At 46.9% G+C, this 26,580-nt stretch overlaps 1 protein-coding gene across 1 annotated transcript in view; it reads left to right on the top strand.

Moving 5' to 3' along the window:
• LOC122375229 (monocarboxylate transporter 12-like) overlaps positions 1–19,301 on the top strand; it is a 31,329-nt gene extending 12,028 nt beyond the window's left edge. Inside the window, exons 3-9 of the mRNA XM_043354501.1 lie at positions 5,873–6,041; positions 6,889–7,053; positions 7,393–7,558; positions 8,003–8,134; positions 13,364–13,538; positions 17,344–17,550; positions 17,839–19,301. Coding sequence (XP_043210436.1) covers positions 5,873–6,041; positions 6,889–7,053; positions 7,393–7,558; positions 8,003–8,134; positions 13,364–13,538; positions 17,344–17,550; positions 17,839–18,584 — 1,760 coding nt within the window. The 3' untranslated portion in view covers positions 18,585–19,301. The remainder of the gene's footprint in view (positions 1–5,872; positions 6,042–6,888; positions 7,054–7,392; positions 7,559–8,002; positions 8,135–13,363; positions 13,539–17,343; positions 17,551–17,838) is intronic.
• The last annotated feature ends 7,279 nt before the right edge of the window (positions 19,302–26,580 follow it).

Raw genomic sequence — 26,580 nt, 5'->3', positions numbered from 1 at the left:
GGCAGCGTGACTCCGTCCTCTGGCGGCGGCCTCTGCGCCCGGAGCCCCCGGAGGCAGGCGGTGTTACACCGTGATTCCGACAGCGTCCCGTTAAAGGTATCACGGGTCGATCGATGTTCGGTGCCGGAGGTCGGTGAAACCGGTTGGTCCCACGCTGCACACAGACGTCGGACAGCTCTCCGGTCCCGGTCACCCGGCCGCTCGGGGCTCCCGCTGGAACGCGGCCCCCTGAGGGAAGTTTGCTGTCTAGTGGGTGCCGAGATGTGTATTCTGGCTAGGATAGCATGCAATGCTCCCGTATAGCCAGCAGGCCCGCTGCTGCTGCTGGTCTGTGAAGCACAGCAACCAGTCTGCACCGATCCCAAGGTGCTCCGTTCACATCAATCATTTTATAAATTCATCGGTTATTTCCTATAGACGCCTATGCAAATTACGTAAGAACAGGGGCGTCGCCGACGGGGGGGGGGTCGGGGGGGTCGTGACCCCCCCACTCTTGAAAACTGGGGGTGTCGACCCCCCCACTTTTTGCGATGCTGAGTATGCTTTTTTAGCTTTTATGTCAGTGAAGCAGGCGTCAGCAACACCAACAAATACATCAGATTCAAAATCGCTTCAAGAGCTCCCTAAAGCCAATTAGCCAATTACCTAAAGGTCAATTAGCTGTGGGCGGGGAACACCAGCACAACAATGTTTTTAAGTAGCCCCCATCCTAGTACCTTTTTATCCCTCAAAGGATTGGACGCGCCAAAACTGCCCCGAGCGGTCGTCTGATCGTTTTAAAAAAATGGTCGCAGTCGATTCGTCGGATCAGTACCTAACTACAAAACTACAAACTAGCCTCAGCCCCATGGCTACCGTCACAACTAGCTGTACAGTGCACATGTAGGGGAAAGGGAGTCAGATGGAACCGTCTCGGGCTTTCGCAAAGAAGTCGCGCAAAAAGGAGCCGATTGTAACAAAACTTCCGGTGCGCTCGAGTTAATCACCTACTTAAAATAAATCGATATCCCTGATTCAAATAAAGATGACCTTAGTTCACTTTTTCATAACGTGCTTTTAATTGATAGGGTAGTTTTTGGAGCTGATTTTGAACTTAGCGGCTAGCGCCCATCTGAACATTTAAGAAGTAGTTGTGTTGCTTATTCATATAACATGCTAGGAAGCAATCGGTGGTGGTCATCCACTATTAGGTACTGGTCGATCTGACCTGACCTGATCTACCCCAAATGCATGGAGTCATCATCTTCGTTCAAAACTAAGATAACATTCGTAATCAGAACCTCGAAAAACCATCACAACTTACATTCGTTAAGTTCTAGCAGGTCCCGAGTTTCTCTACTTATTGGCGATGACCTGAGTCCTGAGATGACCCGAAAACTTGTAAATGGATATCATCGGCTTTCTCTCGTCACGGGCAGCATGCTCTTTTTTCCGCAAACCTGTAGATCGATCAGGGGTCGAAAGCATGCCTCAGCGTTAGTTTAGTATACGTTATACGTTAGCGACTGGGAAACCACCAATAGAAGGGCTACAGTGAAGCAGAAAACTATTCGATAGCTCTTTTAACGCTTTTTCGCTAGCTTCGCGTTAGATTTCATCTCAGGTCTATGTTTGGCCCATAAGAAGGCAAACAGCTAACTGGACAGATTCTGCCGAAACATCTGCTTTGCAATAACTTTCGATTCCGTGAATTTGTATGGTATGTACAGTATGTCTAAAAAGTATGTCCTCTGGTTTGGCTCTCCCACAGGAGGCGAATCGGTAACTTGGCTGAATCCCAGTTGCGGCACCCGGCCGCCAGGGTCGCTGCCGCGCGAGCGGCCTTGACCGCTCGCATGTCATTGGCAGTTCGGTCCCTCCCCATCTATACAGAGGTGGGAGGGGAGAAGAGGGGAAGAGAGGGGAGGGAGCGGCATCCGCTCGGCACTGGGCGATACCTGGCTGACCCCGCGCTCCCCCGCTGACCTCCGTCCTGCCCTCAGGCGAAGACCGACTTCCTCGGCCCGTATAGCGGCCCAGCGGAAAACCGAGCTCGCGGGGCGCGACTCCATTGGCCCAATCTTATAAATGGAATGCTGTCGTATTCACGGCATTAAATAATATTTATAGTGATACCAGCAGTGGATGTCGTAAAATACAGTCCAAAACAAACGAAAGCACACGATTGACGCATAATGCGCCCTCCCATTCAAATAAGCCCGCCCACTTCAATAGATGGTGTAGTTTCTTAGGGCGTAAAAGATGCAAAACACTACCAAACTTTTTCAGCTCGGCCACTGTGACCGTCAATATACAATTGACTGAAATGCATGAAAACCATTTTGCATTTAATAGCCGTTTCCTGCACCCAAACTTTAGCCAGTGACGCCCTGTCCATTCTAAAGCGTTTATAAGATTGGTCCCAGCACCCGATTTTATATGAGGAACTCGTTTAAAAAGTATCTTATCTCTAACCAATTTATTTATTATGACCACTTTTAGAGGACGTCTATAGAGCTTTGACTTTTACATTTCTTCCTCGTTCAGGAGCAACGTTTTAACCCTCACCGGACCTTCAGGTTTTCTGAATACCGAGGGGGCGTTGGGGGGTTGGAAGTGAGGGAACAACCCCCTTTGCCGATTCGCCCCTTAATGAGCTAGAGCCTCACGAAAGAAACGATCGTGCGCGTTGTTACGAAATGCAGCGATTGGTCTCCGATTTTAAGGACCAGGATCAGCCGATGACTTCTGAGGTTAGGTCAAGTGGCCCAAGGCAGAGGTTCGGTTTTTGGTAAATAACTTCGCTAAACATGATCGCAGATCCGCGATTTTAGCAGCATCGTGTTTGTCTAGCTCAGGCGTGTCAAATGGTATACTTTTTCTTCGGGTGAGATCAAGTTAAGGTGTTAACCTCGGGTCAAGGTCAGGTCACAGCCCGTCAGGTCACGAAGCTGGTCAAAGCATAGAGATCTTATATACAATTTAATTTAGGATAGTTTAATTCAAGTCGGTATGAATCCGACTTGACAATTTACTAGGTGGGTTTTGCAACGCTATTACTTCGGCATGTAATTATAAATCATTGCTAATTTCGATCCGGATGTCGTTATTCAATGCTGGCCTTTGCGCCCTCAGAAAAGTTTATAGTCATGAAGGCTTGCATTGACCCATACTTTCCATTTTTCAGCACCATTATTCGCCGTAGTTGACCAGGTATTTTTCTTCAGCTCTCCCCCGAATCATTTGGCTTAGACCCATGGCGTATCACCCGTGCATCGCAAGACGCACCTACCACACACAAGTTCACGATCCCCACGAACCCACATCAGCATCCGTTCGCTTGGTGTGTGACCCCTTGACCTTTGGCCGCGACAACTGCCAGCTTGCCGGAGCACCCCTCCCTGCACGCCCTGCCCCGCCCGCTCCCCTCCCTCTCTCCCTCCCCCCCCCCCCCCGGGGTCGTGTCACGAAGGTTCGGGCTTACGCTACTACCGGCCGCTGCGCAGCTGTCACCTAGCGCTTGGGAATGTGTGGTCTGGTGCGGATTCAGCCAACTACCGGCTCGCGACACCAGCGCCACGTAGTGGCGACGGTACATTCTTTTTAGACATACTGTACATATGTTGTCTTGTCACCACCGTCTTGATCTCTTTGAGACGCGTCACATGAGTTAAAATTTGACCATTCAGAATTAACGTTAAAACGACCTCAGGTCAACGTTATGTCCTGATCGAAAAAGGACCTCCTGCTGCATATGAATGGATCCGTGTTGTTGAGCTGAACAGTGAACACCTTCCAGGTGCTGTCATCGCTCTACCGCGTCTTCGTCAAAAGTTGTAGAAAAAAAATGCTGGTGGCCATCGATAGACATTTCCACTAATGACCTTTCGAGTCATCACTCGCCATAAGTTGCACCCTGTCCCTGGCAATGATGAGCTGATTTGTCATGGCTCCAAAGATATTTTGCGTTTCTGACGAACTTTTTCAAAGCAGGAGGCATTCGTGCTTTTTCTAATTTCTCATTATTTTCTAATGATGAGGTCACGTATTTGACCTGCCTTCAGATCATAGATGTAAATCCTCAGTTAGAATCATGAATTGCTGACACGTATAACCCCATACATTAGGTACCTATACAGTGTACCAAATTTCGAAGTTATGGGAGAAAAGCTACAAGAATGGCGAGAGGGGAAAGTTTTTATAGAGGTATACCGTATAACTGAACTTGACATGGCGACCTGACCTTAAGTGACCAGTGATAATTTTTACGCAAGTGATGTAGGTAGGTATACCTACCTAATAGGTTATACCAAATTTGGCGGCGCTGCGCGCCGATTTGTTACACACGCACACACACACATACGCACGCACAAAACTGGGAAGTGCGGCAAAAAAAAACACCCCTACCCATCGGGTGAAGACTAGAAACCCGACCCCCCCACTCAAAAATCCGTGGCGACGCCCCTGCGTAAGAACAATGGACATTGTAAAACCCGATGACAAGCATGATTAATGGTGAGCGACATCTGTTGCATTAAATCAATCATCTCCTGAAGAAATACACATGATAAATGTATGTGGCCCAAAGGTTTCCGTCACTTTCGGTGTGTCATGAATACTCTTGTCAGTTGTCACTATAGTGTATCAGCCCCATTCTATCAGCCCCAACATTCTATCAGTGTAACTCCTTTACGGAAAGTTGCACATCTCATCTATCTCATTAATGCAATCAGCCTCCAACTTTGCGACTGTTTCAGTAACGCAGATGGGGACTATACAAAAGTTGTTCTGATAACGAATGCATTTCCCTAAGTTATCATCAGGCTTACTAGCACAAAGTAGCTAAGACCCTCGCTAAACGTTTTGGTTCTGAGCTGCATTGCCTTTTGATTTTAAAATGGGGACGTGTTTGCACCATTTGGAATCGTAGAACTATTAAGATGAGGTCAAATAAATGTTAGTGACAAAAATATGAAGCAATATGTTGTATAATGATGCCATTTATGATATTTTTGCCTGATTTAGTTCCAGTTCTGCGAAATGGACGAAAGATCTGAAGCAAAGGCTACAAATAAACCATATTATAGGACATTGTTTATGCCTGTAACCCAATTGCTAATTTCCTAAAACACGGTTATTATGTCTGCGCTTTCAATATCGACATTTTTATTCCTCATTTTACATCATTTCATAGCCACAAAGTACCGAATCGCTTTCTTGGTGGACAGGGCAGTTAATGCCGTCATGCGCGCATGGCACTCCTCGGGGACCGATTCCAAACGATTTAACCATCCGCCTGAGCTACGTTTCAGTCCCAAAATTCGCTCTCTGCAGCGTTGTTTGACGAAAGCGCTCGGCGTTTCCACTTTATTTTGAATAATGCCGGCGGCGTCGTATCGAGCGCATCTGATGCCGTCCGTCCGTCGCGCGGACCATTGACCGCCGGCGCCGATGCCCTGGATCGCGCATAATTCTGCAATTACGAGGCATCCGTCAAGATATGTGGCCGAGCCAAGGTCACGCCCCCTGTTCCAAACGGGCCGAAAACGCCGCCGTCTGCCGGCCTGGCCGTGACGGCTCCCTGATGTAGTTGTGGACGGTGTCCTCTTCAGCCCGCAGTGCGTTATCAGAGTTGGTGCTCTCGAATTATCATGATGGTATGTGGTGATATTTCAGAATAAGCAGTACCTACGAATTCAGAACAAAGTCGAATTCCGGATACATATATGAGTCAACGCGTTACCTTATTATTTTTAAGTGAACTGACCTTTCTTTTCGACCTGAGAGTGATGGCTGGGGCTATGATGTTATTATATCTGGCCCGACATACCCCACCTCAATGAACAGCTCTGAAGTATGTAAGCGTTGACCCGTCGTTCTCTCTATATTTCAGTGTGGCTGGGCAGTCTGAACATATGCGTCAGTCTGCTGGTGACCCCTCTGGTTGTCGGTTTGTGCCGACGCAAATCGACCCGTCTGACCGCCGTGCTGGGAGGACTGGTGGCCGCACTGGCCTGTCTGTTCGCCTCATTCGCTCAGCAGCTGCACCAAGTGTTCCTCAGGTCAGTCTCTACCCTCCCCCGAGTGTTTACTTTCGATCTGGTTTGATAGACGATGGCAGACCAGCTCTCATCAGCTGATGTTTGTGATCACTGGGTACCCGGGAGAGGCGTGCTGTTGGTGGTATACGGAGTTTTCCATCCATGCTTAGACCGACGTAGGTGGGGCTGAATAGTGTAGATAATTGCAAAACAAATCAAGTGCTAGCTGTCTGTCAATAAACAAGAATTAGAGCCGTTTTCTGCTTGAATTATGCTGTGTTGCACCGTTGTAATTATGAAAGAGCTGCCTTCTGGCATGTTCTGAGCGTGCATTACATGACATCAGGCCCGGTGGTTTCTGAATACATGGGCGCGTTGGACGATTAAGTAGGCTTGTAAGACATTTTCATCTATAAACATCAATGCCAGAGACCAGCAATTATCATTACTTCATCATGTATGGCATTAACCGTCAATGTAATATTTCATGTCATTACTACGTTAGGTACATGTCTATTGCAGGCCTCTGCTAGAAAATTGTGAACAAACGCCACATGCTGAAAAGATTGATGGAATGATGTAGCTTAATGACAAAATATTTACAGCAGAAAATTTTGGAAACCAATTGAAAGCATAATCGGTTAATAATAGACCACATAACTTCGTGATTGATTGCCGAACTAATATAAAAAAAAACAACGAATTAAAATAAAGTATAATTAGAATGAACAGGGACATGGACAAATATCCGGAAGATATTTCAATGAAGTTCATGCAGCTGGCGATGAAGAGTTAAACGCAATATTTTTTGTGACCATACACCCTTGTCATCATCACCACAGCTCTAACAGTCACATCCATGTTTCAGTTACGGTCTGGTCCTGGGGATTGGGATCGGCCTGACCCGGGAGACCTCTGACCTGATGACCGGTCAGTACTTCAAACGGCGCCGGGAGTTTGTCGAAATCATCGTCCAGTCCGGAGCCGGCATAGGACTGACGCTGGTCTCAACAATTCTGCGCTACAGTGTCGGGTAGGTGACTGGTGGCGCTGCATGCCGGTGTAACCCGATACTTTTTAGCAAGTATCGCTATTGGTGCAAGGATTTGTGTATTCTATTCAACGTATTATCTGGGTAAGGATTTTGAACCATATGTACTGCTCTGCTTTTCTTCCTCAGAAGATGCAATTTCATTTTTCTGGGTCTTGCATGAGTGACGTCCGTTTGATTCATTGCAGGTATGGTAGTTGCTCAATTGATCATATCAATTTTCTGTTTCAAACAGTGCAACGCATTTATTAACTATTAGCCAACAAAATCCGGACAAGCAAGTCGCCATCTAACCCACTGTGTTTCTCCTCCCGTTGCTAGTCGGGTGGGCTGGCGACTGGGTCTTCAGGCGGTCACCGGGATAGTCTTCAGTACCTTCATCATCGGCATCTTCTACCGGTCGGCGTCTCTCTACCACCCACAGCGGCGGGCCATTCTTCACCTGAAAAACCAGAAACGAAAAGTCAAGGAGAAAAAGGAGTTCAAGGTATGTGTGTGTGCGTGTGCTGGTGGGATCGCCGGCCGGCCGGTCTCTCTTATATCAATCACGTGCGCCGAGATAGGGGTAATGAGTCGACTTTTTGCCCCGTTGAGTCACGGCGGAAGGTTCCGGTCTGGACAGTTTTACGAGCGGCCCGCTGAGTATATTGGTCGTTTCTCTCGTTAACAGCCGGCCGATTCTCATTGGCCTGGGAGCTATTCGGGGACCTGAGCTGTGGCTAACGAATGATACCATTTCTTAGTGAGCCCTTAAAGTGAATGGAACGGTTAATGTCTTTCAGTGGGTCATGGATTGCGCTTCAACTTTGCATTTGTTTAGCGTTCAATCGGGACTCTCTTTTAATCTCACAGCAATTCCATGGCCCGCGGATTACTGTAAAGTTGCCCTTTCCTCCCCATCGTGGCTCATTGATGCTTTCTTCTCTTCCAGTTGAAGAACCCGAAGCCGGAGGAGAAGCCTCCCTACCTGGACTGGAGCGTTCTGAAGGCGCGCACGGTCCAGGTGCTGGTTGTCTCGTCCATGTTCAGCGGCTTGGGCCTCTACACACCCGTGATACTGCTGGTAAGTGGCGTCCAACACCACCGGGCTAATATGCGCTTCACGGGGCGGATTAGTGCCGTTGCATATTCATGAAGTAGGTAGTTCATAATAGCGGCTGCTATTCTTAGGATGGGAAATATGAGGCACTTTGGTGACATTTCCTTGCATATATGCTGTTGTCGCGTCGCAGTGCCTTCTTTGTACCGTCCCCGTTAGCGGAACAATGGCTGAAGTATATCTTTTGGTCACTCCGCGTTATTGAAGCATCAGTTTGACTGACCCTGCTGACATGTAAAAAGCATCAGTATAAATTACTGCCATATTTTTCTCTAGAAGTATCACTCGTTTCTACATCTGCTCCAGGATTTTGATTTCACTTGCTCGCAGACAGTTATGATTAATGTAACCAGATAAATATGAAGCATGTGACTGTAAATAAAGTCACCCGAAAAAGACGTAGAGTGGCAAAATATTTATGGGACATTATCTGGGGATTTTGTGGCCACGACCAATCAGTCACAGCTATTAGAAACTTATGTTACAGTTCTAGGAATAAGACATCAGCTCGTAAGTAAAATTATTCTCACTGATAACAATTATATTCATCCTCATGCCTCCCGCACCACGCTAAACACTACACTTGTCTATGTGATAAAAACGCCAGGCCCGGAGCTGCACCAATTAGTCTAGAGCTCTGACTGATAATTTAGAATTCCAGAAAGCATTCTAACACACCGCGCCCACCCAGTGAACCGAGCCCTGTCACCACACACTGACTTCACCGTCGCCCATCTGACCGCTGGCCGGCTCCCCAGTTCTGGGCCCTAACTTGTCGCGCTCTGCCGAGTTAGTGTCGCGAGGGCGTCACAGTTTGTCACGCGGTGTCGCCTGCCGCTGCCAGCCCGACGCCCTGCGGCAGACTCAGCTGCAGGCTAACCACCAAGTTGAAATCCTTCCGCATATCACTCAGTTGTTAGAGTACAGGGTACGCTGCTGCAATTCACCAGCGAGACATGTGTGCAAAACTTGCTGCTTTGGTCCATTTTGCGGAAAAACAGCTTGATGTGCGTTGAATGAGGTCCAACAACGCATGATTTAGGCGAATTCGCGAATCACTAAGATGGTCCATTGAACGTTCTATTTCAAAACGCTTTCTTCTACTTTTCTAGTGCAAAACGAAGCCACCTCAATCGAAATGCAGGCTGTAACTTCTGAAATACATTTCGTCTGGTCAATTTATTTCAAACCCTTTGTTGTTCCCCTGAGATCGAGCCGTATCAAGGATTGTCATGGACTGCTAACAGTCTTTGGGACGGAGTTAGCCGGCTTATCAGGCCATTAACCGGTCTGACAATGCTGCCGAATTATATTGGCCCACTCAGAAGTCGGTTATTGGGCGATTGGTACGCAGCCAATGCTCTTGGGGGGCCTGGTCGCAAAGAGTCTGACCGATACCGGAGAATGGACTTTTGTTGTGGCAACCCTCCTGAGATGGTCGTTGAAAAACGGGGCATTGTTCAATGGGCTTGTGATAGATTGTTTGTTGATGCTTCCATCGATCAATGCATCAGTACTTCAACGGCACACACTGTTCTTAACCCGGCGGCCGCTGGGCCTCCGCGCCACCCGCCGGCCGCTGGGGGGGGGGCATATAGTTGCCCCCCCTTTACTTCCGCGACGATATCGTCGCAACGCGAAGGGATAGAGAAGCGAAACTTTGCACACATCTTCCTGAATACCTAGCGGAGGTTGTGTCCGAATTTGGTGTCGATCCCATTTGAAATGACGTCACAGTGACGTCATAAGTCAAATTATAGATTTGCGACTCTCAGTTTCCTCACGATACATCAGATATATGGGACCGAATATAAAGGGCCGATTATTGGTTAGGAACTAGATGGAAGTGTACTTAGATGTTTTAGGATGACAGCAGATGCTGTCTAGTTCATTTACAGTTGAGTTTCATGCTCAGCGTCATCAGAAACGGTCCATATCGGAAAACGACAAAACTTTATGACGTCACTGTGACGTCATCTTAGGTGCTACAACCACCAAAATTTCTTCAAACATTGCCTAGGTATTCATTTGAAGCTATGCCAAGTTTCACGTTCGTAGCTCATCGCGTTTCGGAGATATTCCACAAAACGTAAAGGGGGGGCAACTTTATGCCCCCCCCAGCGGCTCGTGGGTTAAGGTCGCGATGAACAGACCGTCGTGGCAATTGGAGTTGTCATTACTCGTTGCTTTAAAATCAAATTAAGAGCCTAACTAGCTTCTTGCCTTTTAAGTGCATTGATGAAGTTCATGCTTTAATAGAATGCAAAATCGCAATTTATGTAGTGATGCATTTAACTCCTTTGCTTTTATAAATATGTTAGTTTTTAGAAACTTTTCATCGCCGCATCAGATGTCCCTGAATGTTGTGATATAGCTGACCATTGACCAATCTCATTTCTAAATATGTGGTGGGTAACGTCTGGAAACTTGATGCTTACGCGTTAAATGTTCGACTGCGTGGCAAGTCACTTTTGGCATGGAGTCCGATCGCAGAATTTTGTCTGCCCCGGAATCATTCACGTCACTCGCTTCCAAGGTTATGCCTAAGCTTCAAAGCAACTGATTTAATGTCCTATAACTCTGTCAGCGTCATTAAAATCGACTGAATACATGTGCGCATTGTTATTTTTTGAATCTATTCAAATATGACACTGTTATTTCTTATTCCAAAAATAATGTTTTACCTATCCGCGAGTTTATCCCCGCCACCCTCACCTTATACAAAGAGATAGCTTATTCAGCTGAGTCTGGGGCCATCAATTTAAACAAAAATGCAAACTCGTCTAGAGAGCACACATTAATGGATAAAGAGACAAGTGTGGCTTCTCCAGCTTCATAAAATATCCAACATGTCCAGGCTCTTTCCCCGTTTATCTTCATTAGAGAGCGACTCAGAGGCTGTAGCTGAACCCAACTGGCAGCGAGAGAGGACGTATTGGATGCAGTTTTTAGCCAAATGTCCGGAGCGAGACGAAAGATTCTGCTTGAGAACACGAAGTGGGCGAGCGGAGACGGTTTTGTCATGGGCTCCGAGATGGACGTTTCATAGCGCAATCATGTAACCATCGGAAATTGTAAACATCCGCAACGTTTTTGCATGGCTGACCCAGAATGAGTAGCAGATCTTTAGCATAAGCAATGCTAGACAGTTAGGCACATTGTCCACATCCGACAAGGATGCCTTTTTGAAAACCAATTTTGAACTCTCACCATGATGGTACGTAATACTGGATCGATAATTATGACGGAGCAATACTGCATAACTTTTAATTAGTTCAACGCTAGAAAATTGTGAAACAAAAATGTAAAAATAGTGGTGTTTGCCGTCTGATTATAAACTTTTGGCATAGCCCTATCGGCTGCCATACATGATTCTGTGGTGGCATGCCTTGATGTTGCCGCTATACAGCTAGCGGGCAAGGTAATTTCACAGTAGAACATTCTCCGGATATGATACTGCCATTATCTTTATGACACTAACCAGTCATCCACAAAAAGCGCAGTCGCTTATTCGTCAACGGTGACAGGACCGACCGCAAACTTCTTCCCACCGCTTTCACCTTGCACGGTGCTTCCCACACATGTGAACCTACCTCAGCTGTTGTGACGTGCAAGCGCAGCGTCACTCATCGTTTGCGAAGTGCATATAGGCTGGAGCAATCTGCCTTGCACCGCTTTTCTCTAGTAAAGGCACACAGTGATATTGCAGAATGGGCGAACAACGCTTAGCAGCAGGTCTGGGTTATGTACTGTGCAAGTCTAAGAACGGCGTTTTCATAAATCTTCCGACACTCAGTATTCTGAAAATTTGATTAACTTAGATAAATTGTCAATCGTTGTAGTTCCGAGGGCGCGCCAAGTGGCACTTACGTCATATGAAAGTGAATAAGTACATGCGATGGATAAGTTGAATTGTTATATTACGCTAAGACACCACCAAAAAATAAACTATGGCTATGCTCGACTTTTATATCAGATCGACGGACGTTTGTTTTTGCATGCAGGATTATGGTTGTGTGCTGATGCAGTTCCGGCTATGCATGTCTGACATAGTGCATTGACCTGCTACGCTGAGACGGAAGGTTTATGTTCTTCCGAAACTGACGACACGAATTCTGAGGCCCGATTTTGCACCAAGGGTCGCATTTCATCCTCCGAATGACACTTGTGAGAGCGTTAGGAAATAAAGTCGTGTCCGTTCCGGTGAATATATGGCAATATATGACAATATACCACCGATTGGCTCGGGCGTCAGGAGACGCTTTATACTCAACTCGGAAGTCGAGCGGGCCGGCGCGAACTTCGGGGGCGACTTTATGGGCGCGGCGCCGAGACTATCTGCCCCGCCAGCCCCGAGGTTAATCTGCGCCGGCTGCGACCGATGTTGAATATCTTCATTGATAGCTGGTGCTAAAATCCCGCCGGGACTGCTGACCGTTTAGCAGATGTGGTCGTTGATTTGAAGTTCTGCTGCCAATGATGTCGTTTCCCGCCCGATCGGCTCCGCGTGGCCATGATGGCTGACAGATGTGCATAAGTTAGCTCGGAGACGCCTCGTGTGAAGACGTACAATCACGCTGATGGCTCACATTCATTGGATTTATGATGTGGCGATGTGTTGGTGATTTGTGAAACGTCGCTCTAACAAGCGAGCCGTCACGGGTGCTCCTTTCGGAGATTAGGAAAGTTTTCCGCAGACAGCCCGTAAGCTGTATGGGTGTTTTGGCCGCATTTCTGCACTGATCAGAGCCGCCACAGTACATTCGTACGTTTTGTCCGGCAAAATCTGTCCCACAATGCGCACGCCTGAATGCGGACTGCACCGCAGTACCCAGTTTTTTTTTTAACCGATCGACTGCTTTCGATGCTACATACTTTTTTAAACATTTTACACAGTAATATTGGCAAAGGATGTGTCTCATTAGAGGCAGTTGCTCAAACGAATGCTGCTAGTCATGTTGCACTGACGTGATTGTTTGTCATCATCCATGACTTATTCATGGATTCATGAATGAATATAGTTTGCATTCATGGATCAATCAAGTCGAATCACATAACGGGTGAATAGTGAATGTCAATAACTAAAAAAAACTGAATCTTGATTCCCTTACATCGCGACTGACAATACAGCGAAATATTATTCATTTGCCGACGCTTGACTTGACGAATCTGCACCTCCCCGTTTCCCCTCAGATGGTGCAGTGTGAGGAGGAGGGTCTGGACGACGGCTCTCTGGGCCTCCTGCAGACATTCCTGGGTCTGGCGCTGGCGCTCGGCTGTCTGGGCTGCGGCGTGATTGTGGTGCGGCCCTCCTCCCAGTGCTGGATCTCCCGACAGTACCTCTGTCAAGCCACACTGCTCGGCATTGGTGAGTGACCGGTACAGTGCGCTTTATGCAGGCTGAGGTAACTCGTATCTGACCCACCCGTGTCACAGCTGGGGTGGGCAGATCTGCGCCGGCTGGTTTATTTATGAGTGAGGAGGAATTCGTGTTGGGGTGGACCCGTTTGCATAGATGGTGAATAGTTATACGGGTTTTATGTGACACTGAATAGAGGTAGTAGGTATAGCGTAATGTATCCAAATGTTCTGGTATATCTAATACCATGTTTATTGTATGCCATTATACTGTGATGGTCTGCATTGGCTCAATTGTATGAATACTCGTAAGCCATCCATGGAGTTATGCATGAGTTCAGCACGGACGAATACCACATGAATGTCGTTCTTACCTTACAGTGCACCTGCTATTCCTGATGTCGCGAGCTCGCTAAATTTCCAAAGCTTGACGTTCTATGATTTATTGACCGTCCGAGCTGAGCTGTCCAATATCGTTTCGTTTCGGGCAGGCCTCAAAACACGTAGATAATTGGCACATGGAAATATTATTTTCTCGTATGACATGAGTGGCTGGAATTTGAATAATTCGATCGCATGCCGCCTGGATACTTCCTGCTTACAGAGCTGACCCTGATCTCGCCTGTGTTATCGGCACGTTGGAATTTATACATTCGTCTTAATTGGTCACTATAATTGGTATGCCATGAGGTAATACTAACGATCGGAAAGATTGGGCATCGATGAATGTGACCGAGTGGCCGAGAAACAAACATTTGACGAAAAGACATGAACTGGTGGCGGCCGAGACATGGCTAGAAATTGTTTCGAAGGTTCAAAGGTTGAACCTGTCCAATAGTCAGATGAGGATAAAGAAGAGGAAATGTCAGTAGGCTTTATTAACGCTTACAATTACGGTTGCAATATTTTTTTTTTATCAATAATTTTCCTATGCATGCCTTACCATCTATCCGTTGAGGTCTTTTCGAATTATCGGTTTGGTTTTTTCAACTACCTAGTTAGTTGATGGAAAATTGGACACGGGGTATTTGTAATTATGATGTAGCCGTACCTACCTACCACAAATTTTTACTGGTTTCCATTTGTCTCAGTGTAATCATTTGATAATTCACACAATGAATTATGCTTTCATTCATGCGGTCTCCCGAACTCCCGATCATCAAACAACTCCCGATCTATTTTTGCCTTTGTTTGACGGGGACAAGGCACATTTGTCACTCTGCGTGGTGCCTTTGTTTTGCTGCTAGCTTATTTTTTGTTCCCCGTTTTTGGCTGGCTTTTTGCAAGCTAGGCATTTGTCAATGATTACATTTTAATGGTTCCAGCGGTAATCAAGCGTGGTATTTGTAAACCGCTGCTATTTGTGTGAACTTTTTCTTGTCTCGCTGATGTCGAAAGGTAGACGTTTGAGTGATGAAAAGAGCACGGACTGCTCCTTTTTCTGTCAAATAATTTGTATATCTATTGATGATGTTCATTAGAGGTAAACGAGTTTTGACTGAAGAAGAACGGAACACATCAGGTTGTGTTCTTTTTATGAAGACGTAGAGTGATAAATCAATCTTCTGTTATGAATTGCAAATGATGCCGCATGCTGGTTTCATCCGAGTGATTATGCTATCATTGTGAACACAATGCTTACCTTGTAACCGATGGGATTCGTACATCTATTGAAGCCAAATTTTGTCCTCTTTTACCAGACATGTGCATGGATCCGAGTGATTGATCTATGATCTCAGTGGATCTCGAAGCAAAATACAAGTTGGGATCTATGATCCCACCGGATCCGGCGTGAAAAATACATCTTGGATCTATGATCTCATATGATCTGACGATAAATTAAGAACATGGATCTATGATCTGAGTGGATCCCACCATGCACCACATTTGAAATCATGTTTTAAAGTGTTTCTATGCCAATAAGTGACACAAAACGGGGAATATTTGTTTCTGGTCCCTAAAAAGCTGTTTCTGGCACCTAATTGCTGATCAGCCCCAAAATGCTTATTCGACCCTAATATCTGAATCTGGCACCTAATTGCTTCCACACAGCCTAAAGTTGCCAGATCGTCTAGTTGAACTCCGTATTTGCTGTTTGCTGATTCAGCACCAAAACCAAAACATCCAGCACCTATTTTATTCCACGTTTGCCTACCTAATTCGCGTAATCTTCCTGATTTTATGTATCCTAACAAACATGAACGTTGCATTCGGTGATGTCAAGTGCCATTTTCGCCAGTGGAGATAATGATTAATGCCATTTCTAGCCAAAAGAGAATCACTAGCCAGCTATGGTGCAGCATAGCAAGACGCTCCTATACCAGCCCGCTATGTAGAGATTACTGCACCCTCAGCCATTTTGACGTGAAAAGTTTGGATCCGTCACTTCCAGCCAGGCTCTCTGGTCATAAACTGGAGTAAAGCAAAATGTCAACTCTGAACAGACATGCCACGCAACCGGCCCTCTTTTCAATATTATTAGCTTTCTGCAATCATCGTCTGACTCCATCTCGATCAAACGCAGCATCCGGTTTCTACAGGGGCGTTTGACTGACCGGCCACACAATAACCAAAAACAAAATCAAAGCTTCATGCGCACATAAGTAAGAAACGGATGAAAAAGGCACAACCACGGCACAACTCTGCGCGGCGAACAACGGACAATGTCCCACGCAAGATCCCGGTTTCTTCAGCGGCCTTGAACGGAATGAAAACATTACATTTCTTTTTTGGAGCTATTTAATGACGTCAAAAAATACAATACCCGTTTTAATGGTCAAAATTGGGACAATGACTCACAAAAATGTTTCCCTTTAAGCATTACAAATAAATACTTTAAAATATTTAAATGACATTGCTTTTTCAAACAAATCAATATTATTTGCTTACTTAAACGTCATATACAATGCTGAGATCACTACGGGGCTGTCTTAGAGTGTAGCTGCACTGGCAACCTTTAGGCTAGACTCCAGGGGTCATTATACCAGAACAACATGATTCTACCAGCCAGTAGTTCATTTTTCTACTAGATTGGTGCTACGCTCAGCATTTAGGTGCCAGATTCAGAAAAAAGAGTAAGGCGTACTGATGAATAGGTGCCAGAAACAGCTAATTAAGGTCATTTTCCATGATTGGTGCTGGTATCCACCAAATAGGTGCTGAGGACCAATTTTGGGGCGAGTCAGCTTTTAGGTGCCAGAAATAGCTTTTCTGGGACGCAATTAAATGGCGTCCACACAAAACTATGGATAATGACGTGAGATCACATAAAATCACTAAAACAGAACGTTTGTGAGTTGAAACAAGTGCTTTTTGGGATATATGTGTTGACAAAAAATAAGTGAGGATCTATGATTTCACTGGATCTCAAGCAAAAAAAAAAATGAGACTCGGATCTGTGATCCCTACGGATCTCTCGATAAATTATACAGCTGGATCTATGATCCCGTCGGATCCGAGATCAGGATCCGTGGGATCAGATCCCAGATCCATTTTCTCGGATCCATGCACATGTCTGTCTTTTACTAAACTAGAAATATTTCGAAACCATTTTACGAGACACGGTGCGTGGCAGATACGTAACAGATAACAGATACGATAACAGATACGTAATCGGTACGTACAAAATCCAAGGAGGTTTCGTTTTCTCATATCTTTGTCTTGAAGAAAAATAGGTCTTACTTCAAATATTCGTGATCATCGAACGAGTGGACCTCTAGCATATCTTCAGCATCTTTGACTGGGCGTCAACCATCCCTCCGCTACCCAGCACACTGCTCTCTGCTCTCCTCACCCTATGCGCTCTGTGTTGGCAGCCATCAGTCTGATGGCGCTGGCCGTCATTGAGGGCTACCATGGTTACGTGCTCTTCGCCTGGCTGTACGGCTTCCTGCTGGGTGGCTACCGGTACGCCATCAAGGTCTACACATTCGAGCGCGTGCGAGCCCGCAACTTCAGCCGCGCCTGGTCGCTGGTACAGGCTGCCGGGGCGCTCAGTAGTCTGCTGGCGGCCCCAGTTACCGGTACGTTATCACAGGGAACAAATGTTGGGTACCTATAGCATTGTCCAGCCCGGTGCAAGGTATTTGATGATGTTCATGGAGCAATACAACTATAAGATACAAGTCTTTGCATCCATCGTTGATTGTATGTTGTCCTTTATGGTACCTAAGTGTGCGGAGTATAACTGATCGGTCTGTTTGACGCCTATATTTTTTCCTGGCGCAATATAGAGGTTCCCTGTGACTAAATAGTGGGACTTCGTGAGGATCATACAGCCAGCTAATTGCTAACGCCTCTCTCCTCGTCAGGTTACATTAACCGGAGCTCTCCAAAGGCCGGCTACTACTTCTCCAGCGTCATGGTGCTGCTGTCCGCCTGCGTCTTCTTCATGATGAACTTCTACCGCAAGAGGCTAAAGAAGATGGACACGACGCTCTCCTACACGACCGTCGACAGCCAACTGTCCTCGGGCCACGGGGAGTGCCACCTGTCGGCGGAGCACGAAAGCAGCGGTGGAGGTGCGGGGGCCGCTCACCAGGGTGTCTGCACGTGCGCCATCCCGCCAGAAGAGGGCAGTGCACACAGCGCCGGAGCGTTCCAACGGGCGCCGCCACTGCAGCGCATCGGAAAATCCATCTCCTTCGCGAACTCTGTGGATGTGCTGGACGATAAGCTGCTAGAGCGAGGTCCCGACGGGCTGACGTGTATCTCCGAGGAGGGTTTGTTGGATCAGCTGGAGAACTACAGCTACTTCTTCCCGGGCGACTGCATCACCAGCTGCGACAAGGTGGAGAACTTCCTGCTGCAGACGGAGCGCTCCATGGGCAGGAACGCCGAGCTGTTTCTGCACCGGCCGCTCCGGATGGCTGCCACCGTCAGTCTGAGCGAGCCGGAGCTGCGGAGTCGACTCGGTGATATGCCCGAGTTTCGGCCGCCGCCCCCGCAGCCGCCCCCTCCGCAGCCCGTGCAGAGGCCCTCCATCCTCCGAAACGGATCGCAGAGGAGCAACTACGCGGACATGGGCACGATCGATGAGATGACCACCTCCGTGTGACCCAGAGGGCAGGTCAGGTCAGGTCAGGTCAGTGCTAGCCGATCGAGGCTTCATCGTTCATGGGGTGAAAAGGAGGAGATGTGACAGTGGTTTGTGAAAGAGTGGGATGGTACGTACGCTCATTATATGAAAAGGGGTCCGTGCATTGTGAGGTGACTAATGGAAGGATGACTGTGTACCGAATCTTACCCATGTGAAGAAATGAAGCATCCACAAACGTGATTTATGTAAAACACAAATACTCTTTTAGGGGTGTTGCGCGCGTTTTATCTCAATTGCCTCATGAGTTACTCAGAACCATTTGTGAGTTGCAGTCATAAGCGCATCATCAACACTGTTCGCCATGAGCGGGTGTGTAAAGTTGATGTGTACCCTGCGTGGATGTTACTGTATGTCGCCATTTGTTTTTCATTGCTCACTTGGATTTGATTTAAAAGTGATCGATCTTTGAATCATACCGCTCCACTATGGCTCATGAACAGTTTTAGTGTCATCTAGTCAAACAGTATTAGTGAATGTGTGATTGTTGTTGTGTGTACATGGGCGGTAGCTAGTCAACAGTCCTTCATCTCATTTCACGGTGTAATGTGTGTGTACTGTTCTCATTTCTCACAGGAAACGCTTGTTTGCTGTAATTTGACGGTGAATTTGTTGCTGTGACCACTGAACACCGCTGTTCGTCTGAGATTAGAATAAAGTGGTAACAACAATGATTGTGAGATGGCTTACTTGTAATACGTTCAACCACATGACGGTGATAGCTGATGTTCTGCAAATGAGAGATAGATAGATAGATAGATAGATAGATAGATAGATAATGTATTAGGATCCTCCACAAAGTGGATTTTATGGTATCCACGTCAATACATAAATGCAAAACACTTTTGACAGACATTGCACAGACAAACCAACGCCAGACACCTATCTATCAAACATACAATGTTAAAATTGCACAGTCGTGCTAAACTGTGGCTACTCTAAAAATGAACACCCTATAAAAGTGGAAATATACCGGGTGGCCCAGAAAAAACGTTCCCAACTTTAAATCAATATTTCTCAGAAAGTGATAAAGATACAACATTGAAACTTCGAATAGTCAATGCGGCACACATTTTCAGTAAATGGTGTGATTTTCATGGTGTTCGGTAAATTACTTTTTAAACGGTTCATGTTTCAAGCATGCCATGTAAAAATTACTTTTTTGCTCCGATGTTTACTCAAAAATGTGAGTGAACAGGTCACTTTCACCCCTCGGCACCACGGCCTAGAGCCATGGCTGCTACTGGCAGCTAGTCTCATTGATGGTTCGGGTCTCACGATGACACATTCCATCAGGCAACCACGATGGCTCTGTGCCAGTGGCATCGGAAGAAGTTTCCAGTTTTCTAACCATCTTGTGCCTCAAATGCTTTCCTGGCTGACATTCCTGGGAAAAGGTAGCTTTTCAACCAGTTTTCTTTTTTGTCATCTGCTGGCAATGTTGTTTTTCATAAAATGTTATGTGGTCTTCTGGCACAGGAACTAGTCTGTTTTAGTTTGTTTTCCTTATCCGGTCGACTTACAATTTGATCTACTGAAAGGAGGGTAATCAGCAGTAATCCATGCACCGTGCCACGAATCATGATTTGGTGTTAAAACGAATGGCATCCATGAGCACCATTTTGGCTCAGTATTTGAATATTTGGCACATAAGTGAGACACAAATATTTAAAATAAGAACATACGTGTTGGTTTCATTCACATGCTCTATTTTTCTATTCTTTTTTATAACATGGGGCGTCTAACCCAATCATCACTATCGTTTGACATCGGCAAAAAAAGCAAAAACGTCTTGCTTAATTCAACTCAAGATTGCCAGCTTGAAAATGATGGTATAGTGTTATAATTTAGCATACCAATGCGCAAAGAAATGACGCAAACTTGCTGAAAATTTTGTCTCGTTATTTGCATTCGAATTTGATATATAGGCCTCCAAAGTTCGGAACGTTTTTTCTGGGCCACCCGGTAGAAGGCAATGAAATAGGTGCATGACATCAGCATACAAGCTGATGGTAAAATATGTAAATGGCTACAAAATAGATAGAAATCCTTAAAGAAAATAAGAACCATTAAAATGCATATGTTACGGGTCATATGCTAACTTGGGCAGTATGCAAACTACCCGGGCAGTATGCAAACTACCCAACAGCCCGGGCAGTATGCATACCACCCGGGTAGTATGCATACTACCCGACCCCTTGGGCAGTATGCATACCGCCCAAAAGCTTGGGCAGTTTGCATACTGCCCGCTTCTTGTATTGAAGTTGTGTATTCCATGTCCATTTTCAAAATATCCATGACTACCTAAGTAACGTACATAGTTCAACCGCGAAGTCTTTTTGCCGTCAAACGTGATTTATCGATTGAAGAGTGGAGTAAGGATTGGAATATAAAGACTTTAAATTATTTTCCCAGAATTTCATTGTTAATAAGCCAGCGGCCAACAAGTCATTTTCATCTGAAATGACGACAGATCTATAGTGTCATCACTCTATACCTTTGGTTTGGCACCTGGATCTGTAGAGGGCGTTATTATAGTTTCAATAGCTAATGTTGCATGACACCATTTACATGTAAGATGTTACAAATTGTAATAGTCAGGTTACCAGCTCAGAAGCCAGTTTACCAACAGAAAAATAGCCGTCTGCCGGAATGTTTTGCCTAAAGACCGCTTCACATACGGAACGTAAACGCGATGGGCACATAAGCGGATAGGGCTTTACCGTTAACGCTCCGTATGTAAAGCCGTCTTGAGGCGAAAAATTCCAGCAGGCGGCTATTTTTCTGTTGGTAAAACTGGCCTCTGACCTAAAAAATGACTAGAGTAATTTCGTCATGATTTTTTACGCTATTTCGAATGCCGGTTACCGCATCTTACATGCCGCTTACTCCTGTGCCGCTAAGTGGCACCAGGCACAGGAGCCGAACAGGAGTGCTTAATCCCCCCCCCCCAGCCCGGCACAGCTGGCGCCGAGCACCGCCCCAGCGCGGGTTAAAGCATCGTCATTGACATGTATATGTGAGCTATCGCATTAAATAGTCTCACGAGCCACGGTCAGCATATTGCCCGAGTAAACATCTTGCCCGTGAGCTGAAAGGTGGGTAGTATGCATACTACCCGGGCAGTATGCAAACTTCCCGGGCGGTATGCATACTGCCCAAGGGGTCGGGTAGTATGCATACTGCCCGGGCGGTATGCATACTGCCCGGGCTGTTGGGTAGTTTGCATACTGCCCGGGTAGTTTGCATACTGCCCAAGTTAGCATATGACCCGTAACACATACATGTAGGTATATACTATAAAGATAAAAAATAAAAGGCACGAGGACAGACCTATCACTTCAGAACACTGTTCCATGCAGCAACTGCTCTAAAAAGAAAACTGCGTCGCGCCATCTCTGTTTTGACGCGTGGCAACTGCAGCTGGCCACTCGCTGCTGCTCGGGTACTCTGGCCGGATATCTCAGAGCGATGCACGAGCTTCGCTCTCAGGATCTCCGATGCGTCTGACGCAGTGAGTAGTCGTTTTACAATCGAGATATCATGATCCTTCAGCATATCATCCAGCTTTCCCCATCCGAGCTGCTGCAGCACCGGTGTAACATGTTCGCGGCGGCCCAGTCCAGTTACAATCCTAGCACCGAAGTTCACAGCCTTCTGGGTCCGCTTCTTCTGCTCTACCGTGCAGCTACCCCAAACACTGATACAATAGCGCACATGTGGAAGGACTAGCGCTTCAACGAGCAGGCGCTTGGTATCCTCTGGTAGTCGGTGACGCATCCTGGCCAGGCCTATCAACACAGCGTAGCAGCGCTGCACAGCTGCTGATACATGTTTTTCCCACGTCAGATGCCGATCAATGATGACGCCCAGAACCTTGACACTTTGAGCTGGGAGAATCGTATCTGTTCCAAATTTAACTGAGAAATTTTCCTCAAAGATTTTCCGCTTCGATTTAATAATAACCATTTCCGTTTTGGATGGATTTATCCTCAGTCTGTTCTGAGTGAACCACTTAAATGCATTGGAGAGGTTACGTTCGACTCGATTTTTAAGAATGTCACTGTTTGAAGGCAGTTCTGTGTCCAGGAATTGGGCGTCATCTGCGTACAAAATCACTTTGCCGTAGGGCATGTGTGCGGTCAGGTCGTTCGTAAAAAGTAAAAATAGAACAGGTCCCAAAATGGATCCCTGGATCACACCATGCGTGACGTCATAGGCACGTGTCGACCCCCCTCTGATGACCTGAGTCCGCCCCTGAAGCCAGTCAGCAAACCAGTCAGGTTGGATACCATACCAGCCCAGCTTGTCCAGGAGACGGCCGTGCTCGACGCTGTCAAACGCCTTCGACGTGTCTGCTGTTACTAGTGACGTCACTTGTCCTCGGTCGATGTTCTCAGTGGCGTATGTGACAGCGTCCAGCACAGCCGCCTCCGTGGACAGACCGGGACGGAAACCATACTGCTGCGGGCACAAAATGCAATGACTCGATAGATACGTCATCAGCTGGGTACATATCACTCGTTCACACAGTTTAGCAACTACAGGTAAAATGGAAATCGGTCGATAGTTGCTGGGATCAGATGAAAGATGGTGTCACTGATTTCGTGAATGTGTAAGTTGTTCCTCTATTTTCTAGACAATGCAACCCTATCGTTTACACGGCGTGTTGTTAGTATAATTGTGTCACTTCTGCTTGTGCTGATGGTCCTTCAAGTTCTTTCAACTATGAGTTGGACCCTGTCAGATTTCGTCGAAGGACAAATCAAACCTTAAAGGGACCCTCCCACCTTCAAAAAAGTTTATGAATTGGCATGAAAGTGATGTCGCTCGGTTCAGAAAGAGCGAAAACGAATATCTACCAAATTTCACCGAAAAATATTCACCGGTTTTCAAGATATTAGACTTTTACTTTTGTTTACTTTTTGGGATCACCGCTGTTCCTAGCGGAAGCAATAGTTTGGCAGCTGAAAGTGCGGCACTTGTTGCGCGCAAAGCAGCATATACCACCGCGTGCTACAAAACGTTTTAGTCAAACATTTAAAAATCGTTAGATATCTGCGCTGACGTCACACATTCAGAGGGGTATTCCTATGCATTAGCCCCTCTGAATCAAAATGCTGCAATTTTGAAATTCAATATTTCCGATTTAAGGCATTTCTCGATGTTGTGAGTGCCGAAACCGGTAATTGTGAGCCAGGGACCCCATTTTGGCTTTCTCAATAGGGTGACCGGTTTTGCAAAAAGTTTCGAAAAGTTTTGCTCCCCAGGTCTAATCTAATGTATTTGGGGGTGCTGATCACGAATCCGGCGGAAAAATATAAAATTCGATTTTTTTTTTTATCGCCCCGGCTCTTTGATTATTTCCGGTTTTCTCAATTTTTGCATGTTTTTGAATAATATGATGAATGTAAGGAAAAATATTAACAATGTATCGCTAAATGCATGTACCAGTCGATTCGGCCTACAGCGGCGTCGAAATCGGCACGCCGCCTGCTTCACCGGCCTCGCAGGAAAGCATAAGGCTCGGAAGGTTTGCGTTAGTTACCCGATTCTCTCCATAGATGGCGCTGGCGTAGCCGCCAGCCGGCCGGTCGTTGCCGTGCCGTTCACAGCCCCGGCGGTCACTTGCGACCGTCGTGGTCGTTATGCTACGTCTATCAAAGCACGACGGAAATGTTCACTTCATTTTTATGTTACTTCAGACATATTTTAGACCTAATGTTGAATTGGATAAATGACTATCGTGAATTGGAGAAATGGTGGAGTGCGCTCGGGAGCCATTTACAATAGCGAGGAACGTAGGTGGATTGATCTGAGTAACATATGACACTGCGTTCACTGTTGATATGAAGTTTATTCACACTATGTAGTATGTAGTCGGGTGACATGAGAACAAAGTGACTAACATACCTTGTGTACGACACATGGATGAAGCTAATGCTACTTTTTCATTTTGTTTCGGTAGGCCCGTTTGTTCAGAGCGTAGCCGTCCTGTCGGTCTGCGCCTGTTACAGCTGTGACTGATTCGGTGGTCAGCTTTACAGCCCTTTCGGTGGATTGGGTATGGCAGGGGACCCCCGTTTTAAGGGGAGTCTGTAGAAAGTCGCGCAACTCATCCTCGCTCATGTGTCGTACACAAGGGGGCTCAATGTCTCGGCCCTCGTCAACCGCTCGCTGCACGTTAACCAGTTCCATATAGTTGTTCGCTTGAACGTTAATTTCCGGCAGCCGGAAGTGCCGAATGGGCTGCTGCTGTGGCGGTGGGGGTGGCAGCTTTGGCGGCGGTCGTGGCGGCGGTGCCGGCGGTAGTGGTGGTGGTGGTGGTGGTGATGGCCGCCGCCGTTTCAGACGCCACTGCTGCTGTTGTGGCGGCGGCGGCGGCGGTGGTGGCGGTGGTGGTGGTGGTGATGGCTGCCGCCTCTGTCGCCGCTGCTTCTGCTGTGGCGGGGGCAGGAACGGCGGCTGCTCCTGTCGCTGCCTTTTTTGATGAATGCTCTGGATTAATAATCCAAAACGAATGCTTTGGATTAATAATCCAGAGCATTCATCAAAAAAGGCAGCGACAGGAGCAGCCGCCGTTCCCGCCCCCGCCACAGCAGAAGCAGCGGCGACAGAGGCGGCGGCCATCACCACCACCACCACCGCCACCGCCGCCGCCGCCGCCGCCACAACAGCAGCAGCGGCGTCTGAAACGGCGGCGGCCATCACCACCACCACCACCACTACCACCACCGCCGGCACCGCCGCCACGACCGCCGCCAAAGCTGCCACCCCCACCGCCACAGCAGCAGCCCATTCGGCACTTCCGGCTGCCGGAAATTAACGTTCAAGCGAACAATATATGGAGCTGGTTAACGTGCAGCGAGCGGTTGACGAGGGCCGAGACATTGAGCCCCCTTGTGTACGACACATGAGCGAGGATGAGTTGCGCGACTTTCTACAGACTCCCCTTAAAACGGGGGTCCCCTGCCATACCCAATCCACCGAAAGGGCTGTAAAGCTGACCACCGAATCAGTCACAGCTGTAACAGGCGCAGACCGACAGGACGGCTACGCTCTGAGCAAATGGGCCTACCGAAACAAAATGAAAAAGTAGCATTAGCTTCATCCATGTGTCGTACACAAGGTATGTTAGTCACTTTGTTCTCATGTCACCCGACTACATACTACATAGTGTGAATAAACTTCATATCAACAGTGAACGCAGTGTCATATGTTACTCAGATCAATCCACCTACGTTCCTCGCTATTGTAAATGGCTCCCGAGCGCACTCCACTATTTCGCCAATTCACGATAGTCATTTATCCAATTCAACATTAGGTCTAAAATATGTCTGAAGTAACATAAAAATGAAGTGAACATTTCTGTCGTGCTTTGATAGACGTAGCATAGCAACCACGACGGTCGCAACGCAAGTGACCGCCGGGGCTGTGAACGGCACGGCAACGACCGGCCGGCGGGCGGCTACGCCAGCGCCATCTATGGAGAGAATCGGGTAACTAACGCAAACCTTCCGAGCCTTATGCTTTCCTGCGAGGCCGGTGAAGCAGGCGGCGTGCCGATTTCGACGCCGCTGTAGGCCGAATCGACTGGTGCATGCATTTAGCGTTACATTGTTAATATTTTTTCCTTACATTCATCATATTATTCAAAAACATGCAAAAATTGAGAAAACCGGAAATAATCAAAGAGCCGGGGCGGTAAAAAAAAATTCGAATTTTATATTTTTTTCCGCCGGATTCGTGATCAGCACCCCCAAATACGTTAGATTAGACCTGGGGAGCAAAACTTTTCGAAACTTTTTGCAAAACCGGTCACCCTACTATCTCAACTCAAATCTAATGTTAAGGTGGGAGGGTCCCTTTAAAACGTTATGTCTCAGATTTACCTATTATCCTCCCCTCCCTAAAGCTGAGAGCTATCCTCCACATTCCCACCCAACAAACACAATGC

This window comes from Amphibalanus amphitrite, unplaced genomic scaffold, assembly GCF_019059575.1.
Source record: "Amphibalanus amphitrite isolate SeventyFive unplaced genomic scaffold, NRLGWU_Aamphi_draft 001799F_arrow, whole genome shotgun sequence".
In the NCBI taxonomy this organism is placed as follows: domain Eukaryota; kingdom Metazoa; phylum Arthropoda; class Thecostraca; order Balanomorpha; family Balanidae; genus Amphibalanus; species Amphibalanus amphitrite.
Note: the sequence above shows the minus strand (reverse complement) of the source record. Positions and strands in the feature narration are given on the sequence as shown.